The sequence below is a fragment of the Lichenostomus cassidix genome, chromosome 7, assembly GCF_008360975.1.
Source record: "Lichenostomus cassidix isolate B80296 chromosome 7, HeHo_3.0, whole genome shotgun sequence".
NCBI lineage: Eukaryota > Metazoa > Chordata > Aves > Passeriformes > Meliphagidae > Lichenostomus > Lichenostomus cassidix.
In genome coordinates this window covers 17,483,417-17,495,040 of record NC_139488.1, presented here as the reverse complement: position 1 = coordinate 17,495,040, position 11,624 = coordinate 17,483,417, and the positions used below count along the sequence as shown (strand labels likewise).

At 40.4% G+C, this 11,624-nt stretch overlaps 1 protein-coding gene across 2 annotated transcripts in view; it reads left to right on the top strand.

The window, feature by feature from the left end:
• The first annotated feature begins 532 nt into the window (after nucleotides 1-532).
• The window catches only part of RAPGEF4 (Rap guanine nucleotide exchange factor 4), a 152,741-nt gene continuing 141,649 nt past the window's right edge, over nucleotides 533-11,624 (top strand). For both annotated transcript variants that reach the window (XM_085066444.1, XM_085066443.1), the window contains exon 1: nucleotides 533-970. In XM_085066444.1, coding sequence (XP_084922570.1) covers nucleotides 906-970 — 65 coding nt within the window. In that variant the 5' untranslated portion in view covers nucleotides 533-905. The remainder of the gene's footprint in view (nucleotides 971-11,624) is intronic.

Genomic DNA, 11,624 nt, shown 5'->3' with positions numbered 1-11,624 from the left:
AACCTGAAACATCTTATAGAAAATATTTCATAGAAAATATTTGACATAGAATTTGAAAAACAGGGAGACCTGCTGCTCTGCATTCCTTCCTCTGCTCATCAGTTTTAAAATAATGTATACATTAGTATCGTTAAAACCCCTGCACCTTGCAGGCCACACTAGCACAACAGAAGGGTGTGGGTGTGTTTCACTGCACACTAGACTCACCTTTCTCCTGCTATGTTGGGTTCCTTCCAAGGGCCAAATCCTATCCCCAGGCTGTACTGCCCAGCTCCTTTTTCACCTACAAGAAACGGGAGGCTTTAGCACACAGCTTCATGGGCAATGACAGGATGGACAGTAGACTGGAGGAAGGCTCCAGGAAAAACCCTGAAATGTGGACTCCACCTTCTTTCCTCTCACTGTGCGTTTACTGCTGGGGGGACGACGACTACACAGACACAGTGCTCCGGAATGCGGCTAAAACACTCCTGAACGGCTTATTTCAATTAAAAAGCTTGTACTGCCGCCCCCCCCCCCCCAACCCAGTCAAGGACATCTGTGGTGAAGCAAGGGCAGGAATCAGTAAGCCGGGTTCAAGTGTGGGCACTGAGGCGCTCGCGAAAGCCGGAGGGGCACAACACCTTTCAGAAGGGGAGTGACTTCTTTCCGCCCCCTCCCCGGGCCGCTCCCTGCCGGCTGCGCGGAAGCAGGGCCGGGGTATCTGGGCGGCCGCGGGTCGCGGGCGGAGGCGTGAGGGCGGCGGGCGGACCCGCTCAGCGCTGCGGCGGGGCCTGGGCGAGCCCATCGCGCCGAGCGCGCAGGGAGGCAGCGAGCGAGGACGGACGGACGGACGGACCGACCGGCGCGCGGGCGGGGGGGAGCCGCCGCCAGCCGGGTGCGCGGCAACCTGATCCCGGTCCAACATGGTCGCCGCTCACGCCTCCCATTCCGCGTCCTCCGGCGAGTGGATCGCTTGCCTGGATAAAAGGTATCGGCATCTTGACAGGAGCGGCTGCGGAGGGATGCTGTGTGCATGCATGGATGTGAATGTGTGTGTGCGCGCTGACACCCCCATCCCCGCTCTCAGCAGATCCTGCCTTACATAAGGAGCGTGCAGGTGGGAAGCGAGACGCCTGAGGGAAGGCACGGCGGCGGGCAAGGATGAGGGCTGGAAACGCTCCGGGCAGCAAGCGGACGGGCAGTCCCCACGGGGATTGCTGCTCCTCGCCGGGAAAATGCTGCACGTGGGGGAGCTCCGGGGCGGGGAGAGGGCCTGGGTCTGCCGGCCGGGGAGCCGCAGTGTCGGCCATGGCAGACCCGCTGCGTTCTGCCCTAGCCCGCCCTCCGCCTGCCCTCACGGCGCCCCAGCGCACCGGCCGCTGTCTCCCCTCCCCTGGGCACACCGCCCCGGCCTCGCCCCAGCCGCTGCACGGCCCCCGCTCAGCATGGTGGCAGGGCGGGCGGGAGGGAAGGGACAGCTCCCTCTGTCACCGCTGCGGCGCCCCGGGCCCGCGGCTGTCCCCCGGCTGCGGTCAGGTGCAGCGGGCGGCGGCACCGCGTGGGTGGGAGGCACGGCCGGCTGACGTGTGCTCAGAGGTGGTGTGCGCCCATGCCAAAAATACGGGCAAATGATTATTAAAAAAAATAAATTAAAAATTCTTTGGAATGCTTTCCCTCCAGTGCTGCAGCCCAAAGTCTCGCAGTGTCGAGTTGCGTGGTGGGTGGTTTGAACGCCCTTTGCTGCATTCGTACCTTCGATTCCTGGATTAGTTCAGAAATCATTTGATGTCTGAACACTCACCATGTCTCCTGTAATCTAAGGAACTAGTTAACAAAAATGTAGACCATAGATACCCTATGCGGCTCAAAACAAAACTATCGGAGAGAATTCCCTTAGGTGGTGTATGGCAGTTTGCTGAGCATTGTGAGCCAGCTTTTGGCAGGTGGTGCCATTTGGCTTGTGCTACGGAGAGAACCCTTTCTGCACATGGAATGAACCTTCTCATAGCTTCTCCCCTTTCCAGGTAACCTCCTAGTCCTTTAGGACTGCAGCTCTGATTAGGTTTTCCTTAACAGTGCAGGCAGCAAAACCTAAGTTAAGGAAACTTTTGGTCTAGACATCTACGACAGGTAGTGATTCCCCCTCTGTAACATGTGACTTAAGGGGAGACTAACTTCTTAGAGGTCAAATAATGTGTATAAATGTTGAAAGCACTCTTCATGTAAGTACGAACAGAGCTGTTGATGGCAATCTAGCCATCTAAAAACCAAAGTGAGGCCTGTCTGTAAACTGACATTGAGCGGGTGTGAAGGAAAGTATGAGCTCTTGTACTTTTAGATAGGTGATCCTGTCATTTCTGTTTTCCTAAATGTAATACATGGTGAAATCTAAATTGTAAACTAATATTCAGGGCTTAATGAAGTTTATAGTCTTGGGGAGTAGATGATGTATTTGGGAAACATATGTGCGGCATTTCATTTGGGAATCTCTCTTGTCATTATTTTGTATGAAAATTAATATGCTGACCATTTCTGTAACACAGATTTCATTCGAGCTGTTAAGGTGAAACCTTTTCTTTTTGGTATTTGGAGTAAGCTAGTAGCACCAATTTGTTGAGTGGAAAGGATCAGTTCCAAGTGTTCTTAAGAACTACACCTTACCCTTTCTCAGAAGGCAGTCTGTATGTAGGACAAACCTATACCATGAAAGATTGTACGTTTTTTCCTGGTCTCTGTTATGCTCTGCTTTGTGATCTTAGGAAGTACACTTATGCATTTTATTCTGTTTTTCTGTCTAAAAATGTAGTTAAAGCCGTGTTGGAAAAGTGCTAGATGAATACAAGTATTATTTGATAAATAATTTTTAATTAACTTATGCATTTACTTATGTATTTATTTTCTCTAGATAGTCTTATCAGTGTGCTCATTTGACTTATTGATTTTTATGTATTTTAAGCCTTTTAAAAATTGTATAGCATTTTCTATCCTAGGTGTGAATTCTGTAAGTATAGGATCATTTAATGAGTCAAGTCTCTGTAAAATACCATGTGTTTCTGCTAAATATTAAGTAGAGTTTTAGTATGTTTTTGTTAATGTATTTCCAGGTGGTAGACAGTTCTAAATGCTGTATGCTTTAGAATATTAAGTGAGCCTCAACAAAGACAAATGAAATAGCATGTAAAATGGATTGTCCGATATAATTATGTGGGAAAAAAAAAAAAAGAATTTTAAATGGAAATAGGAAAATACGTCATGTATAGGAATTATGTATATGTTCTTCAGGTTTTTCCCCAAATCATGTGTCAAAGTGGAACTACTAACGTCTGAAATTAGAGCACATATAAAAATGAAGAACTGCCAAAATGTTACAGGAGAAATGTTAATACTGTGTATGATACTGTGAGCTGGGATGGCCAGTGCTTTGTCCATGCAGCTTCCATGTCTAGTTACTAGCCACAAAAGTCAAAGATCTGCACTTAAAAATCAAATTCATGTGACAGTATTTATGTATAAAGTCACATGTGTAAAGATAAGGAAAATTTCAGAACACTGCTCTATCAAAAATATTTTATTTTTGCAAGAGAGAAAGAGGATCATCAGTGACTGTACTTTCTGGTTATACCTGGAGATATAAATAATTTTTCTGTTACGCATGTATGTACAGTTAACTTAGAAAGAATGTCATCTATATTTTCATGTGTTTTTTCACACCAAAAACCATCTAACCAGGAAATTTCCATGTTGACATATCTTTACTGAATGGTAGACAAAGTATTTTTTACGTAACTATTATTTCTCTAAACCTGTTCACCTGTGTGAATTCAGTTAATTGTTTTAATTGGATTCAGATGCAAACTTTTAGTCGCGTAGCATGCAAAACTGCTAGAGATCCCAGGATTTCATACCTGCCTATGGTTTCTTGTGTTTTTTTCTGAATTAAATGTAACCTTCAGTGCCTTAGCAGACTGGAGAAGCGCATCACAGGGCAAAGTATGTAACTTCACTAGCCTGTCATGCTAAGAATGTTACGATCTTTGCCTAACGTTTTACAAACTATTTAAGTAGGAATTGGCTTTTCAAGGACATGTAGTACATACTAAGCCTTTATAACCTTTTCATCCTTGTTAGACTTGCATCATGTATGTCTAACAAAACTGAAATACTGCATACTGGCTAGTATTTCAGACCTGTTCCTGCCACAGATTTGAATGTAAATTCAGATTGAAAATATGTAACATAACAGCAACATATTTGAATCAGGATTTGTTTTTTTAGTTCATGTTTTATGTAACATGTATTTGAGATGCAAGCTTTGTTTGCTCTGTAGTAAACAAGGGATCCCTTGTGAGCATATAGATAGGCCAGCATAAAGAATTGATATTCTGAAAGAATTGTTGTAAAATAAATAGAGAAAATGTTTGTCATCCTCTATAACCTCTAATTATGTCAGACATAATGGGATATAGATTTATAATCAGGCAATATTATGAATAGAGTTGCTTTATGATGCCATTTTATTTTAAAATATATTTTCTGTGCAATTGGTAAAACTTACACTGTCTTCTATATAAATTTCTTCCTTGCTTTTTATTTGTAGCAAATCCATAAGAATATCACCATTTTAATGTAGTTTGGATCTGAACAAAATCATGGACATACACTGCAGTTCCGGTTGGCTTGTGTGCTTCGTGTTTTCTCTCTGTATAGTGTGTGACTAATCTGGTATATGCTTGGATCAAGTCTGTGTGGGGATGTATCAGCAGAAGGCATTGCAGTGGCTGTGGAAACTCAGAGACAGAGTTGTATAGAGATAGCCTCAGTGATTTCTAGCATGCATGTGAGGGTGCAGTCTTCAGAGAGTGATGAATTTATCTTTGAGTAACAAATTTATCTTTCCGCATCATGCAACTCATTTTCTAGTCCAGCGCAAAGGTGCAGTCTTCGATGAATAATAAAAAAAGCCCATATTTTCTTAGAGAAAGCAAAATAATTGTTAAGCTTTTACGTTTGTGCATTTTATCAAATATGTGAATTCAGATTAAATCCTAGTGAGAGCAGGAGTTGTATTTTAAACAAATTCAAGCTGTTTTATTCTTTGCTCTCCGGCTTAGGCATTTGCAGTATCAACTTCCATTTATTACATGTGATTGCAGTAAGTTACACTCTTGTGCCATGGACAAGTATTAAAAGGAAGTGATTACCCCAGCATGTATAAACATTGTCATAGCCCACCAGAGCAAGGCAGTATGTGCACATGCCTGTTAGGACATGATATATTCAAATTAAGTTGGTAGTCTTGTGAAGTGGCTGCATCATTGGTATGCTACTTGTGCAACTGTAGGTTTTCTCTTTCACCAGATGATATTGGAAACTTGTCTAAACCCTCATTACCTGAGTTCTTGCTGACATGTTAGGATTTGATCTCTAAAATCCTATACTCAGAGCAGATTAAATTTCTTTCATAACGAAACTCCATATTCCAGGAAAGGAATGTAGCAACTACAAACCAGCCCCCAAAGTCAGGTGTAAACCAGCCCCCAAAGTCAGGTGTTGACCAGATATTTTCCAAACACAAGTATTTTTCTTATCTGGCATGACATCTGTCTGCATCTTAAAATTTGCTGCATTTAACAAAGCTTATAATTCTAATGATATTTCCTTTGTGCTGTTAGTATTTTCTGCACTGTATTTGGCATGATCAATTACTATTTCTGCTGTTTATCAATATCCATGAATGTTTCCTAAACTGACTTTCAAATTCATCTTTGAATTTGTAAGTTGTCAAAATGTGTGCCAATGTAAATCTATAAAACTTATTTCGTTGTTGCTGTAAGTTTAAAATTTTCTTTAGCTGTAACAATGCAGATCCTAAATCAGCAAAGGTGCATTTGGCATGGTGTTGTTGGTGAATAGTGGGGACCAGAGTTTGAATCGAGGGATATCATCACTTGTGTGTATTGTTCAATTACAGATTTCATTTGCAGTGTATCTCAGAGTCTCTCTTCATATTAAAGTGGTTTAAATGTTTGTTATGAAGCTACAGTGCTGGTTAATGTAATTTCATTTGGATTTACTTCTGTCAAATGGAATTTTAACTGTCCTGAGCTCCAGTTTGTTTATGAAATTTGGAGGGTTAATTCAATAAGATTTAATCACATCTTGGTAGCAAAGCATGCAGGATTTATAAAAATTTTCATAAATGAAAGAACATAACTCTGCATTTTTATTTCTCTTGAAATATTCTGTCTTTCTAGATAGCACATGAAGGTGAAAAAGAATCTTTCCTACTAGAGCTATATTGTTCAGGTAGTGCATTTTTAACTTGAGAAAAGTCTTTATAAATACAATTACTTAATAAATACATCTTTTGCAATTCCACTGTATCCACGGATCTAAAAATTGACCTTTGGAAAGGATACATAACATCAGGGTATGTGAAGAAATGAAGCACACTTGATTGTTCTGTCTAACTCTCCAGTAATTTTTCATTGTGCATTGACCAAACTGAGTTAATTGAGTAATATGATAATGAGGCAGGTAAAGGAGATTCTCCCATATTTGCCTTCTTCGGTCCTCACCGAAGAAGACAGAACTCAACTGTAACAAATTCTGTCTGACTGCAGCTGGCAGCCAGTCAGTCTGCATTTAAGTAGCTGGTCAATCAGTACCTGCATAGATCAGGATTATCTATCTTGTGCCTTATGTAGCAGGACCTGAGAGATTATCACAGGGATTCTGAGTGTAGGTGACAGTAGTAATTTATTGGAAACTAAGCATTAGCAATCTTACTTGTGTTGCCTGTTTTTTTTTTTCAAACTCCAGAATGATTTGCGTGTGTAAGAGTCCTAGCGTTAGTCCCAGTGTTAAAATAAAATTTTACTTCCTGTTTGTCAGAGGAAATGAGAACTGAAATCCCAAAGTCTCTTAAAATGATAATCAAGATAAAAGAATAGTAATTTGATTATTGTTTGAAAGCCTCATGATGAGGCTTTTCTCATGACAAGGGAAAGAGGATCTGAAATGTGACTGTTGAAAACAGATTTGGTAATACTACTGTAACAAATGAAAAGTGCCTTTTGGTGGGAGTAAATTATCTTCTGTTACCATTGATGCAAACCCTTATCTGGGAACTACTTCAGATTAAAAGTAGCTTCATTTATATTTAGCATTTAAGTGTCTTACTACATATCTAAAATGATTTGATAGATGACTGGTATTCCTCTTTTAAACTTTCCTTTTTCAAGGAGAAATTTAAAGTCAAAGAGCCTTACAGCATTGCCAGGAGGTGAGAGTTTCAGTATTGTCCTGCCCTCACTTAGGGAAGATGGTGTATTGGTACTGGTATTTTTCTGCATCCTACAGTGTTGTTTTTCTGCATGTCAGGAAAGGACTGGAGAAAGTATAGGGAGCATAGAAAAATGATCTGGTTTAAATGGCATTCCTTGGTGCTGTCTTCTTGTTCATGTTTCACAGCCGAATATATTTTAAAGTATTACTGAGTTCACTAAATGGTCCATGGTAGTGGTTACTGGTACCATACTGGTACTGGTATCCAGCTTGTAGAGTTTGCCTTTGCATCTTTGCATCAATGCTTCAGTTTTAACCCAGCAATGAACTTGTTTTATTTGTCTGTTCTAGTGTGATAGCTGTTTTCTACAAATAGTCTCACCAGTAGAAGAAATAGATCCATCTGCTCATTTTTTGTGGGCTGTTCATTGCTGTCTGAGTTGAAATGCTGCTGTTTTAAAAAGTTAAAAATATCAAGGGAAGGAAATTCAGTGCTTTCATTCAGTTAAAGCAGGATTCAGGTTTTTGAACATGTTTTCTAGAAATGAACATTTTAAGGTTCTAGAGGCATCTTGGCAAAGAAGGTAAACCCACATATATTCTGGTTTTTCTTTCTCAAGTGTCAAATCCACTATGAGAAAAAACCTAAGAAAAAAGACACATGGTAACAGAGAAAGCAATAGTTTATAATTGGATTAACTTTATAAAAGCAAACTAAAACACTCCCAACTTGTTCTTTTCTTCTAGGTTAAGTCTTTCATAACAAACTTGAGCTTGAGTAATTTGCATTTAAAAATACAAGAGAATTATTGAATAGCTTGGGTTGGAAGGGACGTTAAAGATCTTCTCATTCCAATCTCCCCTTGCCATGGGCAAGGCCAGCTTCCACTAGATCAGGTTGCTCAGGGCCCCAGCCAACCTGGCCTTGAACACTGCCAGGGATAGAGCATCTCTGGGCAACTGTTGCAGTGCTTCACCGCCCTGAGAATTAAGAATTTATTCCTAATACCTAATTTCAAGCTACCCTCTTGCAATTTAAAACTATTGCCCCTTGACCTGTCACTACATGTCTTGTCCCTCTCCAGCCTTCTTGTAGGCCCTTTTAGGTACTGGAAGTTGCTCTAAAATCTCCTTGGAGCCTTCTCTTCTCCAGACTCAACAACAATAACAACTCTCTCAGCCTGTGTTCATAAGAGAGGGGCTCCAGCTCTCTCATGACCTTCATGTCCCTCCTCTGGACTTGGTCCATCAGGTTTGTGTCCTTATTATGTTGGGGGCTCCAGAGCTGAGTGCAGTGCTCCATGTGGGGTCTCATGAGAGCAGAGTAGAAGGGGAGGATTATCTCCCTGGACCTGCTGGTCATGCTGCTTTTGATCCTGCCCAGGACATGGTTGGCTTTCTGGGCTGCCAGCTCATGTTGAGCTCTGCCTTTTGAGGATAGACTTCAGGCAGATTTTCTTTATAATTGCCTTTTACAGATAGTCAAGCAGACATTGTCAAGAAAATTGTTTTATCTCTACAAAATATGTTCCTGAAATTTTCACATCCAAATAAGTAGAGGAAAAATAGTCTTTAGAAAAAGCCTTATTGACACGATTGAATAGAAATGTGTAACTAGCATTGATGCTGTCACTTGTATATGTATGTTGTGATGTTGTATTGAAGAAGTAGAAGATAGATGATGTCTTGTGTGAAAACATTACTGCCAGCTAATCACTTACTATGCTCTGAAGAGGCAAATTAGTAATAGAAATAAGAAGCTGGATAAACAAAGTAGAAAGGCTTGTAGGGTACTGAAAATAAATTATTCTTGATTTTCATCACTTCCTAATAATTTATTTGGTTTCCCTAGTTTGCAACTCTCAAAGGGCCCCCCTCACTTTGGCTACAGAGAAATGAGATGTCAGCACAGTTTGACTTAAAATTTACTTTAAATTGGGTGTGGTAGTTTAGGGAGGGGGTGCTTCACTGGATGGAGTAATAGATTTTCTACAAGAAGGGTGGCCTTGCCTCAAAATGCTTTTACTCTAGCTCTCTACCAAACGAGAGCTAAAGAATCTTAATTGATTTAATATAGTTGTTCACACTTCTGGACTAATCTATGGTCCTATTCCATACATTGGTCTTGAGATTTCAGAAATGGGTACAGGACAGAAGCTTTAGCAGAAAATCAAGTGATAGCTGAAGACTCACTGAAATGTGCTTTTTGATTTTTGTCTGCTCACGGATATGAAATTGTAACTCTGCAGCATCAGCAGTGAAGGGACACTTCAGTAGCATATCAGCATCAATATCACAACAGAACAGAAATAAATCCACACCAGCACTGGTTTAGCAGAGGAAGACTAAGCTCAGTGAGATTGAACAACAGTGGTGATCACTGAGAAGTGACTTTAGGTACTCTGATATGGCATTGGAAAAGTCTTTCCAGAGGCTTTTGGAGCCATGGTGGGGGTCTAGGGATATTCCTTGGGATTGATTTGGGACTGCTTGTCCATCTCCCTGTTCCAGGGAATGGTTCCTTTCTGGATTAATACCATTACCTTTTAAAAGTGCAACTACAGTGAAAATAAAGCTTGAATAATTCTCCATCTGCCATCAGTAGAACTTTTCTAATTAATATATTGAATCATTAATGTTCTAAGGACTATATTACAACATTAACTGTTAAAATATTGTTCCAAATTATACTTTACAAAAAACAAGTTTACAGTAAAATAGCTGTGATGAAGAAATAAATTTATGTTTTCCTGTTCTGATGTTGTTCCAGGTTAGGCAGCATGTACTTAAGAAACAGAAAACAAAATTTCGCATAAGTAGATTAATTTTAAGTTATTGATAATTAGTTTTAAGTTAATGATAATTACAAGTTATAATGGTTATAATTTTATTAAAAGATGATTTGTAGAAAGTGGTCAAATTTTGCCTGAGTTTTGCCAGTCTGTGGAAAAGAATTTAATTGATGCCGTGGTACATTATTCTCACAAAGTAATACTTGGCTTTTGAAACCAGATTCATTGCTATAGATTATAAACACTTAATAGAAATGAGTTGGAGTGCAGCTAATACCACTGTTACACTGCAGTCTGAAGTTTCACACAGGCAAAATTTCATGTGCTCCTAAGGACTAAGGACTGCCTCAGCTTGAAACCCCTATTGTTAATTAATTCCTTAATCCCAAACATTGTGGACACTTCCCAGGAACTCTGAAAAAATCCAAAGGCATCTTGTTGTCAAACAACTTGAATCCTAGATAATTTTTATGAATAAGAATTCATGATCTTAACCAAACAGCTGAATCTTGAACGAGGTGTTTGTCTGTGTGTCTCATCTGAGAGACATGAATAAGTTGTTATTCTGGGGTGCAGTTAAGATTCCTTGCTGGCTGCTGCCTTTTTTTTTTTTTTTCTTTTTCGGTAGAACACAGCTGTAACAGAATGTACCATTTGTAAGATTGATTAGTGGTTAAATCATTCCCTGAAAGCCTCTCCCAAATTCTAGCTTTGTTTCTAAATGTGCTGGCTCAAAATGGGTGCGCTCCCAGTAAAAATAGTTGTGGAAATGTGTTTGCACACAGTAATGTTTTGAAAAAAGGTTGTTGGAACAAATGGCTTTTGTTCGGTAATGAACCAGTAAGAAACAGTGTAAGGAATATAACAATTTTGGGATTACTACTATGTGTATTACTTAATAGTTTGTTTTCCTCTATTGGTTTAGAGCATGTCTGTGTGTCTGTCTTCAAAAGCTCACTTTATGTACTCTGAGTGGAACTAACTGCTACTAGTATAAAGGGCTGTAGCTCATTTGCCTACTAGAGTAAGCCACTAGGAACACACACCTTTGTCTTTTCCAATGTATATGGAGTTTGGTTTCCCACTGCTGTGCTGATGTTTTAAACTAAGAAGTGTGGCTCAGCTATCTGTGATAGTGCTTGTCTTTCCATAGTGAGTCACTTACTGGGGCCATGAAGCAGTTTCATCAGAAGAAAGGTTTCCCTGCAGTTCATCTGAATGGCACAAGACACTCCTTGCTGCATCAGTGGAGGTGAGCTCTGCCCTCACCTTCTTCTCTGCTAGATAGAAACCCCATCCCTTGAGCAACTCTCAGGAAAAATGCTACACAGCCTATGAATTAAATCCCCCTAAAACTTGTCCTTTATCGGGATCAGAAGTGGAAAAGGTTTCTGCACTCACATGTCAGAAACAGCACTGGGACAGCAGCGTTTATTAATCTGATGCATACTGTTTTCTGATCCTGTTTCCTTTTTCCATGTCTGACTGCATCAAACTGTTAAAACCACTAAACACTAAGATCCTATAGTCAGTTCCATGCAAATGAATTGACTGACTTAAATG